This window comes from Hordeum vulgare, chromosome 7H, assembly GCF_904849725.1.
Source record: "Hordeum vulgare subsp. vulgare chromosome 7H, MorexV3_pseudomolecules_assembly, whole genome shotgun sequence".
Taxonomy (NCBI): domain Eukaryota; kingdom Viridiplantae; phylum Streptophyta; class Magnoliopsida; order Poales; family Poaceae; genus Hordeum; species Hordeum vulgare.
Genome location: NC_058524.1, coordinates 135,239,983 through 135,253,482, shown reverse-complemented (window position 1 = coordinate 135,253,482; position 13,500 = coordinate 135,239,983). Strand labels below are relative to the sequence as shown.

The following is a 13,500-nucleotide window of genomic DNA, read 5'->3' as shown; positions in this document are numbered from 1 at the left end:
AATATCATATGATAAGTAGAATAACATCTCCAATGCAAAAATAAACAAGAAGAAGAGATCTTGTTCTCACTAAATATATGAAGGTGATAAGCCAAAAATGCGTTTTGGTGGCCGCGCTCCCTGAAGGCCGAAATCAGCCCCGTCGGTGTTCGCTGTGATCCGTGTCACGTTGGTACCAAGCCGGCGTATTTATTTGTATTCTGCGTAATAGACCGGTACATGGAGGCCGTATTCGGTAGGATTTAGAAAGTGCGGCTTAGGTACCCAGCACGCACAAGAGCTACGCACAGTTGCTACTCACCTGGCATGGACGCTAGCACACGTTCAATGCACGGGGGTACCGGTCCATCCAACTTATGACATGACAGGGAGCCGTTGTGCATCCAAGACGTTGTTTATCAAGCCGTTGGGTCGTTTCTCCAGCTACTTGTACGAGAGATGCTTCTGATTCACAGTTGTTCGTAGCTCAAAAAACACAATCACCATGGCTTCATCTTCAACCTCGGCTCGTTCCAGGCCAAGGGGAGATCACCTCCCTCTCATCATGTGCCCCGACTGCGGTGAGGTGCAGGTAGAGACCAACATCAGCGGCGTACCTGGGCCTAACATGGGCAGACGTTTTTACAAGTGCCCGATCGACAACGTAACTCTCGATCTTTTGAATCCTAAACATCCATCTCATTATGTTCCAAATCCAACGTCTTATCACCACCCCATCTTCTTCGATATTTTTCATTTTGCTTCATGGCGCAGGGCCCCAACAAGTGTGGTTGGTTCAAGTGGGAGGAATCCTACGCTGGCATCCTCACAAGGCGTCAAACAGCGGCCATCCGCGCGCAGCCAAGGGGAGTTAATCAAGCGGAACAGGGGGATATGATGGTACCACAACCGTCGCCGGCTAGGCGCCCGCAACAAAACACGGCTTGGGGAACGAACTGGATGATGATAGCTTTAATGGCAAACATCGCTGTCAACATCATCTTGACCATAGCCCTCATTGGATGCATGTGAAGAAGTTCGGCACAATGCGGCAGTAGCACGAAGCAGTGTATCTTTTTTTTATTGACCAAGTAGATCTTCTAACATGTATGGTTTTTCGTTTTATAAGGAATTAGTTCTTAATCTATGCTGCCATGTTTCCGAACTTTAACTAGCATCAGCGCGCGTGCTCTGATTGTAATTAGAGCATGGCACCATCGTCCGGTCTGGTAGGCACTGTGATAGTAAATGCATTGAGAAGTCATGTCTCACTGTAAAAAGTTGTGCCACCCGAGCAATCAATCGCGCCCGAGCACACAGGTGCACCTTTTTCTACGCACGGCGACTTGGACACAGCTGCATTTACCACTCGCATCAGTATCGTGCACACGCAGACAACTCTCGTCCTCGCTCCCATCTCTACCAGAAGCGACGACATCTCATTAGCAGTTGGCCCGACGATCTACTCTTTTTCCTCGGTGTAGCAAGCATCGACGAAGAACGCAGGCACCGCAGGTAAGAAAGATTCCCCCGCCCCTCCTCCTACCACCCTCTTTGTGATTTTTTTAGAGGATTAAGCTGCGAACCTGAGCACCTGATTCTAACCTAGGAGAAATCGATCTTCAATGTCCATTCGATTTGTTTATCGGATCACCATACCATTTTTTAGATTGGAGTGTTTTGATGGGACCATGTTGCTTTTTATTGTTATCATGTAGGAAGAGATATGGAAGCCCATGTCGATCTAGAAGAGCTTGAGGCTCAGAACACAGAGTTTCGCCAGTTCAATTCAGTACAGGGAACGATTGCAGTTACATCTAGGATTTCAGTTCAGAAACTAGTTAATATATTTTCGCAGTTCACTGATTTCAAGAGACAGCTAGTTAGAGATATTGGATTTGGAGGTGTGCTCGGGATCAAGCCGCTGCCAATGCTGAATCTTAAATTCAGTTCCTGCTTAATGGAGAAGGTCAACCCAGACACCAAAGAGATTCTAATAGATGATGACCGCGGAATAAAGTTCTTTCCAAAGGACGTTAGCAATGTTTTTGGCATCCCTTGTGGTACAAAGAAAATATCCACTTATCCAACAAAACTATCCAAAGCATGTGCAGAATTCAAAAAAATTGCCGAAGAGATGAGCGACAAGGGCGTGCACAGTCTGAAGGCTGCCGAAGCTATCCTGGTGAAGCATCTGGACACAGATTCACCGGCTATAGACATAGACATGTTCAAGATCGCTGCTGTTATTTTTGTTGTGGGTCACATGCTCTGTCCATCATCAAAAAATGACTACACTAGCGTTGATTATTGGGAAGCACTCAGCACAACCGCAGAGATCAGCGAGTACAATTGGAGTGAATTTGTAGTTGAGCACCTGCTTTCCGCTGTACGGAAGTTGAAGTGTGATTTGCAGACTCGGACACTCTACCATACATCTAATTGGATGCCATTTGTTTCTTCAGGTATGGCAATCGTTCATGTTGTTTACACAAATGGAGCAGCACATCCTTTTGCTCGCGTGCTCCCCCCATTGAAAATATGCTGCAATTTTTCTAGGTTTTTGTCTTGGACAATTTAGAGCTAGGATCGCTCACACGGCGCGCCACCTCATCACCAAGGATTGCTCTTTTTGACTACGAAACCATCTGCAAGATGGTAGATTCACTAAACATCAGCCAGAGTGGCGAGCCAACATTCATATTCACCAGGGTACAATCATCCTGCATGTAACAGTATATCAGTCAAAAGTTCTATCTTGTTATCTTTTTTTTACTTCCTTTTAAAAGGTTGTCATCCTACACATTCTGCTATACGTATTCAGGGGATGCGGATTGACGACGTCGGGTACTCAAGGTGCTTCACAAACAAGCTTGTAATTCAGCAGCATGTATCCTCACCATTCGGGGCAGGCCTTGAGCAGAACAATATGTTCAAGACACCAGACACCACCTCACGACAGTACAACCCAAGCTTGGTTTCTAATCCAATGGTTCATGCTACAAGTCGGAAAGGGCCTTCAGATTTTGCCCGCCACCTCCATGAACGCTACCCTGAACTAGTGAGCATATACACCACTTGCTTGAATTGTACATTACCAACAAAGAGTTGAAAGTTAATTTTCTTCATCATTTATTTTTCAGGTGTCAGACCCAATAGCAATTTTCTTAAGGGAGCACAACGCAAGGGTAATCAGGAACATGTTCGAGCTACAGCAGAAATACCATGAGGAAATCACAGCCTTTGCTGACAAAATAATGCTCAAATTATCACAACGGAACAAGTGTGACACCAATAACATCTTCGATGTAGGCCAGCCTACCACGAACAACAATAGCAGACCTGCTGGTAAGTTTTTGTGATCCACACAACCAAAAAAATACACTATGGCTTTGAATTGCCGACTATATATAATTCCGTATACAAAAAAATTGCGAACCGTTGCAAAACCTACCAACCTCTTTTCCTTCTCTATAGGTTGTTCACATGCGCCGCCCGCAACAATGTATGGCGGCAACCCACAGCTGATTTCCAAATCTGCATCCGGCGATGACGGTACATCTCATTTTTACAAAAAGAACTTTTATTTTTGAAAAAAGGCTCGCCAACACGCCAATACCTGTTATTGAATGATTAATTTTTTTTCTGTCCCCTCTTTTTTTTGCGTGCTGCTTGTTATAGGATGCTCTGCAACCCGGTCCACCAGTCAGAGTTCAGTTTCTGGTAAGCGTCAGTTAGCACACGTAACGACAGCAGGCAGCATGGACACTGCTGGATCTGCGTCATCTGGCACCCACAATTCTGGTAAGACGTGCAAGCGCCATCCATCATTTTCTTAGTGATTTTGTTTCTACCATGTATTATTCTGAATAGACCGGCAACACCTTTTTGTGGTGGATGGGGCTGCCAATTTGCTACGTTTGCACGCGCGGCAGGATGGCATCGGAAAAAAACACGCATTAACCAGCCAGATTTCGAAGATGACACGGAGACAAGCCTAGGCATTGAACAAAGTACATCCGAAATAATGCCAATACCCAAGAACCAGAAGAAGGAGATACTCAACGAGCTAGCTGCTACCACACAGTTTGCAATCGATGTCATTGAACAATTGACGTTGTTATATGCGGACAAGCTCCCAGTTGGGTGTGAGGGTGCAATAATATTTGGGCAGTGCCTCACCGAACGCATCGAAAAAATATTGCTCGGTGGATCGAACATGGCACGGGACCCCTAGGCAAGTGGTTCTGTTCCACACCCACCATCGCCGACAGCTGTAGCAGCGATAAAAGACTGGTTCTCCCCCGCATCAACTCTATCAAGGTATTGCATTTTTACTCGCATCATTTCAGAAACTTGCAGATAATTTTTCTGCCCCCCAAAGCGATACAAATATACATGTCATCAATTTTTTGTTACAAATATATCGTGTGTCCGCAATAGTTTTCATCTTTCTTACTTTTTTCTTCACGAAATGGGTCATTCATGCTTCGCCCCGTCTTCTACAGTTAGACGGCTCACAATTATATGAACAGATCATCGGGGGTCACCAATTGAGCCACGAGCTGTGTGCCGTCATCATGAGGCGTTTTGGTCAGATCGATTCTATTCTAAATTGCGGTGCAATTGGTACGAGATGGAGAAAATTCATGGAGCCAGACATAGCCGTGAGTACCATAGCCACACAAAAAAACAAAAATGTCCTCTTTTTTTTATGCCCGACCCATTTTTAATGGAGTGATTTTTTTGCTGCGCCACTCTACAAAAATTATTGTGTATCCATCTCTATATTTTTTGCGCTGATAAAAAAACCCAGACTTTTGCAGCCGCAGACATCGATCCATCCGACATCAAGTCCATGCATTGTCAGTTCAAGCAAGATTCGATTTCATTCAAGGTTCCATCGTGCCGAATGGTTAGTTACTTTTTGCAAAGCTGAATAATCTTTTGTCCCATTTATTAGTCAGCAATTCGCTCTTCAACACATTTTCTCTTATTTTTTCAGTATTTTGTGCCCTCAATTCGTCCACACGGTTGGTGTGTACTACCTCCGTCCAGATTTATTAGGCCCCCTCGCATTTTGGGCTAAAGTTTGACCAACAAATTTAACTAATAAAATTTAAACTATATGTCACAAAAATTATATCTTTGGAAAGCTCTTTTAAATACAAATCCAACAGTGTACTTTTTGTAGCATATATTCTTTATATTGTTAGCCATATAAATGGTCAAAGTTTGTCTCAAAATACTAAGGGGCCTAATAAACCCAAACGGAGGTAGTATATGCGATGGACTTCGTAAGGAAGCACATCACTGTACTAGACCCCGTAGCTGGATCATCTGGGTTCAGCAACAAGAATATCAAGGTCCACGAGCACGTTAGCAACAAAATATTGGACTGTCTGATCAAATGTGCAAAAGAGTTCTATTCAGAACGGCCTCACAAAACAGAACGATGGTGAAGGAGCTTCCCAATGATAACGGAATGTAATTTTAACAGGTGTTCCCTTGCTCAGCCTTTTATTTTCCTTTTTTTAAAACTACATACATTTTTTTCTCATTGCATCAGACGCCACTTCGTCCAACTTGTGTATCAATTTTATAGGACAAACGGTCATTGTTTAACCACCAATATCATATGCCCATTTTAGTACATGAAATCACCCGAAAACATCATAATGTATTAATTGTCTACATGCATTACTTTCGCATCATAATTTGTTGTTTGAAAATTCTGACGACATTTTTTTAACAAGTAAGACACGCCCATTCCATCACGTGACACACAGAAAAAAGTGTATGCACGCCAACCTCACACCTATAGCGTAACACTTTTAAATGTACAATTAGTTTTTCATATCTTCTAACAACTTTTTTGGACCACTCTTGATTTCTTTCCCCGATCTGCGCAGCGTCGACTCCGGGATATGCTCGACATACCTTGCCAAGTTCTTCGACGGGGAAAGGCCATGAAACCAATGAATAAGGTAAGTCAGTTAATAAAATAAAAAACAATCCCAGAGTGTTGTGTTAACGCACGAGCAATACACACCCCGATTTGTAAATCACAGTCAATAACCAGCACACATTTTTTCTATAACAACAGGAAAATGTTGATCTTCACCGTGCAGTCTTGCTGTACGATGTTATGCGTCTAGACACGAACCTCTCCCACCTACCAGCAGATGTGCTTGAGTTCATCAAGACATCGTTCCACCTGCTCTGAAGAGAGGCCTGCGCATGGAATGCCAAACTTAAAAACAGAAGACCATTTGTAACAAACTTGCAGAACCTGTGGCTTTTTTTTTTATCCGTGACGTGTGTTGCACTTGAGTTTCATTTAGACACTGTAGTAAAAACAGGCTTGTCCTTTTCTATTTTTTCATCAATTCCATATATGTAGACATGTGTTTTTCAAACATATAAAAGACCCGTGGAACAATGATGAAGGTTGCTCCCAAAACGCCTATTCATAAATGATTCTGTTTTTTTATCCCAACATTCCCATGTGTACTCATTATAGATGAAAGCCTCGAAAACTCCAAAAACCCTAATCTTTATTGAATTTCAATATACAAAATCCATCACAACTTATCCTTTTTATACAAATAAAAAAACTATCTTTTCTTTTTTATAGTTAGCAAGTAAACTTTGTTTCTCCCGAGTTATCAAGCACTGTATTTTTAGGCAGCAAAACGAATTTAAACATTTGTTAATGATGCCATGCAGATGCATCATATCACTTGAATGTATACCTGTAAAAAAAACTTTTCACATGTCAATCTTGTCGATTTTTTAATCTTGGCTAAAAAAGTTCTCCATGGAGTCCTGCCTCCAACAGTTTTCTTGGGTCATTTTTAAAAATTTTGAATTTCGTTTTATTCCCAAAAAGCGCACGAGCTCCATGATAAGCTTGCATGCTTTTTCATTACCTGTTAATTTTTCTACTTTCCCAGTTCGTTCTCCATTTCCCTGAGATCACCAAACTGTATATTTTTTTACATGTGCAACAATATCGTTGTACAGTTACAACAACACATTTTCACTGTCTGCAGCGACAACCTGATAACACAAAAGACACTTGTCTTTTTTTGTCAATTTGGACATGCCTTCACATAGGGGGACGAATGACAAGCATGTTGTAATATTGCCAGATAGACGCTCAAAGATAACACACAACGAACTACTAGAAGCAATTTCACACAAAACTCAGTGCATTCACATAAATAATATTGAGGGCGCTATTTTGTTCCCAAATTTGTCGCGCTCCTGGTTGCACAAGTGCAGCAAAATACAAAAACATACTTATGTCATTGTCACACTACCGAATAATATGGGAGCAAAGTTTGCATAGTTGGAACAAAAGCAAACCAGCCACATGCGGATGACCCCGACCCTTCTTTTTGGAAGCATCACATTTTTAGCTATAAAACTAGCTAATAAGACCGCGTCACACTTCTGCAAAACAAAAATACGATGGTTGCACATTGCCACACACTGGTTCAGTTACATGTATTGAGTCATCACCGCTCCATGAGACCTCGCGTCTCCCCCGCATTGTCGTCCATCGCCATGATGTCATAGAACAACTTCTTCTGGAGGACGACCAGCCCATCCTATGAGGTCGACCAACAAGAGAAAAGCATGAGCCACGACCAGCAAAGAATAACCGGATTCTTTTATGTTTTTTCGGTGCATACAGTAACGAATCAATCAAGAGATATACCTCATCAATCTGTTCAGCTAGGTTGGCTCCAGTGAAGTTCCTTGCATAATGGAACAAGTACACAACAGATTCATTGCTGACAAAAAAATAGGTTGTTAGTCTTTTTTGAGCACACAACCACAAACGTTCAAGCAGGATCAGATATTATTTGTTTCTTGTCAGAAAATAACCACGCCAACTTACACAGAGCAAGGGTTGTTTATGCCGATGTTGTATTCAATGTCCCACTCATCCCTGTTAATAGTAAACCCTTCAACCAGGGCAAGGCCAACCTCCCCTAATTCAGCAAGGAATAGATCTGCGTTAGCAGCATGCAGGCCAGCCATCACTTCCTGATATTGAAGAGTATGGACTGGGTCCAGTATGTTCAGTATCTTGGCATGCATGTCGAAGGCATAGAGGCACCAAGCTCTCGAGTCATCAAGTAACACAGGCGCCATGATCTGTTGTTTTTTTGACATTTTTTCATAGTATGAACCAAGAATTAGACACAAAGTAAAAAATTCAACGGCATACAGTTCTGTTTCATCGGCAAACCAAATGAATCACATTACACACTCACCATGCGGCACGTTGCCGGTGAGAACCCCATCCTACTAGGCAAGAACATTTTCACAGCAGTTTCCAGATCATAATCTCCAGGCGTCGAGAGGAACTGAACCTGCAAACACATGAAAAACACAATGAGCGCTGCTGCCACAAAAAACAGCTTTACTTTTAGTTAGGATCCGGATAGAACATTCCACCTACCGCAAAGTTAGCAAGAACCATGCAACGCCACATGCGGTATCCAGTGCCTTGCATCATGACCATCTCCTTCTCATTGAACATGCGAACTCCAGCATCGACAGTGTAGTAAGTCATCTCACCATCCTCACGGAAACTATCCACCATCCTCTTGCCGCTGATGACGAGATCCCAAGGCATGGCATTGATAAACCAATCCCTATTTTTCATCAATTCATGACAACAAACTTGATCAGCAAGCCCATCGTTTTTATGGGCGACAAGCAATTTTTTCCTTGCAAATTCTTCACCAGAATCTTTTCACTTACATGTAAAGCTCGTCGTTCCGACATTGCACTGCATTTTCAGAGAAAGATATCCAATGAATTGGTGTTGGGGCATGTGAAACTCCAAGCTGGAATTGGGACAATCCAAATGGTCCATTGTCAATGACAAATGGAGCAAGATGTGGTGGAACAACACGTGCCAAAACAACAGGTGCTGCAACAAAACAATGTTGCACCATTAGATTTATCATAATTTATGCTCTACAAGCATCTACTATTTGAACTGTGGCACATATTTTTTAAAACTCCCTATCCCTTTTTTTGACTCACCAACACCATTATCGTGCGGAGCTGAATTGTCAAACACTCGTTGAGGAATTGAAACATTCTGTCGAGGAGTGTTAATGCTATGGCGCCTTATCTGTGCTATTGGCTCATCATCAGAAGAGATTTCATAGTGCACACCATCACCCAAGAAGTCATCAGTTTGTTCATCACTATCGCTTGAACTATCACCAACGACCGAGCTTGTTTCCTCTTCACAACAAAAGCAAAAAAAAAAGTCAGTGCACCATTTATAAAATGGAAGGACACCGCTCAATATCTCGCGTTCCAAAATAAAATTACCAGAAGATGTTGTATCACTATCATCAACAGAAGCAGACAATGAAAACAAAGTGGCAAGCGGTATTGCCGCCTCCACGGAAGCACTTGTGTCTCCTAAACCTCCAGTCTGCGCTGCACCACTAGGTTCAACTATCCGAGAAACAGAAGAATCCACAGCTGCAAATATACATGTGTTTTACTTAACCCCTGTATTATTCGAGAGCCTAGTTAACATTTTATTGCAAACACCACCCCACACCCACCAAGAACGTAATGATCACTAGTTTCTAAACAAAATACGCGCACATCGGGTTAAAGCAAACAATGTTTGATCATTTTATCTGCTTACCGTTTAGATCAGGTAACTGTGTCTCCACATGAACATATATTGGGGTGTTAGGTTCTACATCATCATCAACTGCTGATCATACAAAAAAAATGCATGCAATTCATTTTTTACCAATCATCTTCACACCCATGAACCACATCAAAAAATAAGAAGTGTGCTAGAGATGTGAAATGAGTCCATGCGGCACTAACTTGTATGGACATCAGATCCTCCCCGATTTCCAACTCGTTATAGGTAAACAAGCAAATCCAAACATTTATTAGCTAGCAGAATTAATCTGTTTTTCCGAGACATCTCACCCGGTCCAATGTTTACACGGTCGATGGATGTCTTCTGAATTGCAGACGCCGTCCTCCTAGCTAGCGCAGCCAAGGCATCGCGACCTAACAACGAAGACAGATAGCACGTCTAGTAATGATGCACACAAAAAAAAATATACATTATTTTACTACAAAAAAAATTCACCCAAAAGCGATCATATTATTACCATGACACAAACAACATTTTTATTTTGCGAATTTTATTTACCGTCTTCTAGTGCCAAAATCGCACACAAGAGCATCCACGAGAAATTATCCAGCAATTGACAACACACATAAAAGATAATTTTGCAAAAAACTAAACTTCAAATGTGCATAAAAAGATGTGAAAAAAGCAAATAGCCACATGATTAACCCACCTCAGTCTCCTTCAGGCAGCGACACGAAACGATCAGTAGCACTCTTCCTCCAACTGGAACCATCGGTCTCGGGTCCATATGACAGGAGTTGCATTATCTCAACGACAAACTTATCAAGCATTTCTTTCATTTCATTTTGCCTCCTCTCACAACCCAGCTTCATTATTTGCCTTGTCTTTCCTATCTCTCTCCAACTCTATGATCCTCATAGATTCTTGCCAGCACTCCAGATCCTTTTTGTCTCCCAGCTTAGTCCTCTCAAGATTGATGGCCAAAGCTGCAACTGCAGCCCTGGTTATCTGAAATTCAGTTTTTTCATCATTCAGTTTCTATGTCACAATGAATACAGAGGGCGAAGAATTCCCCGCACACAAGCAAAAATGGTTGTTTGGCATACCTTAACCTGAATGCTCTCGGACCCCACTTGGTTGTCTTCACCACCCGCTCCTGTAGCGGTATCATCATCCCCTGCATTAGCAGTAGCCCCAGCAACAAGAGGCGGCTCAACAGTGTTCTTAGCTGCAGCCAGAGGAACCATAGGAGACCCATCTGTGCTAGGAGCAATTGTTCTGTGCTCTACGTGGCTTCCATGCTTGACTGCAATGGTGGTTGTAGCACCTACATCACTATCGACAAACTGCAACAAAAGCACATAGTGTTACCGAAGACAGCAAATCGAACGCACGGCGAAAATCAAACTACACCCCCAAACTTTATGTTGATGGAGCTGTTGTTGAAAATCTTGGGGTGGAAGTGTTTCCTCAACATATTTTGCATCGCCAACTTGCCGTAATCAGCAATCCGAGGTGACGGCAAGGAATCCAAGGCATCAACTCCATATTCTTTGGCGTCCATAAAAGGTATCTGCATCAGACAAAAAAACCATCGAAAATAAATAAGTTAGTACAACAGCAGTCATTTGTGAACAAACAAATAACAGGCAGCTAAAACATTCACGCACCAGAGGTACTAGTAGGCATCCCGGTAGTATCATCTTGTTTGGCTCGAGCGGCAGCATATCCCTGGCGGCTACCGCGCCTTTACGCAGCACATCAACCACCAGCCTACAGACGTCAAACTCTGATATACGCTCAGGATCCTCGACGACAGGGAGAAGCTCATCCGGCACACCCGGCGTCGCCGTTTGTGGCACCAGGAAAACAGCGCCGGCATACAGTGTATAAGCTGCGAGTAACTTCTTCTCCCTAGCTGCATCCACCACACCGCCCATGGCTTCCTCTAGTATTCCTCGAACACGAGCCACAGGCACGTTATTCGATCTTGGCACGCCTGTTTCCAAGAGTGCATGAACTCTAGCTAAGATTGCTGGCTTGCTAGCGGGCCTACCCAATGGGATGCGTACACCACCCTCTCGCAACCCAAGTATCCTAGCGACAGCCCGTGTATCTACTGGTACATACAAACCATCACCCAGATCTAGGCGCATAGTGTCAGGATCGATGCGGGTGAACACCCATAGAGCACGACGCCTATCAAACTGCCCTAGGTGCCTAAGATGAAGTAATCCACCCAAACCAGTCATAGGAAGGAGATTCATGCGTTCAATGCTCCAATTACCGGTTGCATCGATGAGATCGTTTGGCGCGAAGGAGCTCTGAACATGCGTCGTCTTCTTAATCCTTGCGTCAGCCACCGCCAGACTTCGTCGACCCCCCCTCCCCCACAAGGAGCATCAGTTGTCGGTGCAGAGTGCGGAACGTCCATCCCCACGCGAGCAGCTTCTCTTCTGTCCTCCAACCACGCCCACCGCGAGCGTTTCCTCATGCTAGCCATCGCAAGCTGCAAGCGGAGAGCAGCAATAGGCAGGATAGATGAAAGAGAAAATAGCTTAATAAAAACCACACGAGATCTTGACGAGCCGAAACATACCATAGGAGTAAGAAGTAGTTCGGTAATGAAATCATTGCTCACCCCTGGATTATCCAAGATTTTTCCTAGCTCAGCAACAGGCCGAAGCTCCACTGCAGATGGATTGCTAGTTTTGCAAAGGAGGGGGAACAACATTGATAATGCGCATGAGAACTAAATGCGAGCAGCACTCCCTGATTCACTGCCTTTTTATGCATCCCCAACGGATCCCCTACAGATAGTAGCCGGGGCCACCTCGTCAGCCAGGGAGAGACACCGGACGTGGTTGCCAACCAGTGTCACGGAACATTTTTCGAACGACAAAATATTTTTTAGCAATAAATGTAGCTAGCGAGCACTTGACTGGTCTACTACAAGCATGTGCAAAAGACCTAGCCGGTCGGTAAACAATTGTTTAATTCTCGAGCAAAATCATCAAGACAAAACACAGCGACCAATTCATCTCTTGTCTCACGCATTTACACATGTTATTACAACAACCTCGCTTGCTCGGCAAAGCCAACTTTGCAAACCATCATACGCAGTTTTCTCATTTTTTATGTCATGGTTCTGGATTTCACAGATTATATGACTGTTAGTCAAAAAATTTATTTTCGAGATCAAATGTGTCAAACACTCGAACGGTGAGAGCAAATCATGCGATTTTGACGTCGATCAACAGGCGCCTTTTTTCTGCATGGCCATGCATTAAAACAACCGGGCACACAATTTTTGGAGGCCGCTCATATACGAACTAGGGAAGCTAAATCATAAAACCAAAGGATCGTAACATTTATTACACGACAAAATCTAAGGTGTCGGACGGTGCTAGATGAACACACGGGGACAACGGCTCACAAGACGTGAACATAGACCGGAAAAATAAAGCACACACTTAGTTTAGGATTACGGTCGCTCATTCGGCATGTTAAAAGATCCTGGGCCTTTTGGCAGTCTTGCTACTGACTTCTTCGTCGTCGCAGCAAGCAGCGACATGATCAGTAGTGGGGTTGCTTATGCGCGAGCACGCATCGTCATCTCCAGCTTCGCAGCTAGCCACTGGGTTGCTTGCCACCACGTTGACACTTGGATCGAAGTCGCCGTAGCCTTCTTCAAATTCGCCCCTACCCGCAAACGAAAATAACGTATTAGTAACACAGCCAAGCATCGGTCGCAACACGAACCAAAAATGGTTTTCAACAAGTACCACAACTGGCACGTCGACTAGGAGCTCATGATCGGCGATGATTTTTTTCGTATCCACAGCGGGCCCCCATCA

General features: G+C 43.5%; 2 protein-coding genes across 5 annotated transcripts; one reads left to right on the top strand and one right to left on the bottom strand.

The window, feature by feature from the left end:
• Positions 1–446: 446 nt before the first annotated feature.
• On the top strand, positions 447–6,456 carry LOC123411432. Of its 4 annotated transcripts, XM_045104373.1 has the most exons (11): positions 1,286–1,494; positions 1,698–2,444; positions 2,539–2,691; positions 2,804–3,040; positions 3,123–3,327; positions 3,457–3,534; positions 3,661–3,783; positions 3,915–4,302; positions 4,488–4,646; positions 5,892–5,966; positions 6,086–6,456. In XM_045104373.1, exons 3-8 carry the CDS (start codon positions 2,635–2,637, stop codon positions 4,214–4,216), a joined length of 1,002 nt encoding a protein of 333 aa, XP_044960308.1. In that variant the 5' UTR covers positions 1,286–1,494; positions 1,698–2,444; positions 2,539–2,634; the 3' UTR covers positions 4,217–4,302; positions 4,488–4,646; positions 5,892–5,966; positions 6,086–6,456. The 4 variants fall into 4 exon arrangements, with proteins under 4 accessions (XP_044960309.1, XP_044960308.1, XP_044960307.1 ...); XM_045104372.1 differs by lacking the exons at positions 5,892–5,966; positions 6,086–6,456 and adding an exon at positions 4,796–4,875; XM_045104374.1 differs by lacking the exons at positions 5,892–5,966; positions 6,086–6,456 and adding an exon at positions 447–643 and having other exon boundaries at positions 754–1,494; positions 3,661–4,302; positions 4,488–4,736.
• A 719-nt stretch (positions 6,457–7,175) lies between these two features.
• On the bottom strand, positions 7,176–11,583 carry LOC123408491. Its single transcript, XM_045101590.1, has 13 exons — positions 11,314–11,583; positions 11,055–11,216; positions 10,750–10,989; positions 10,523–10,651; positions 9,973–10,081; positions 9,346–9,501; positions 9,049–9,255; positions 8,761–8,932; positions 8,456–8,651; positions 8,268–8,366; positions 7,889–8,148; positions 7,706–7,781; positions 7,176–7,595 (listed from the first exon to the last, which is right to left on the bottom strand). Exons 1-13 carry the CDS (start codon positions 11,581–11,583, stop codon positions 7,503–7,505), a joined length of 2,169 nt encoding a protein of 722 aa, XP_044957525.1. The 3' UTR covers positions 7,176–7,502.
• Between the last annotated feature and the right edge of the window lie 1,917 nt (positions 11,584–13,500).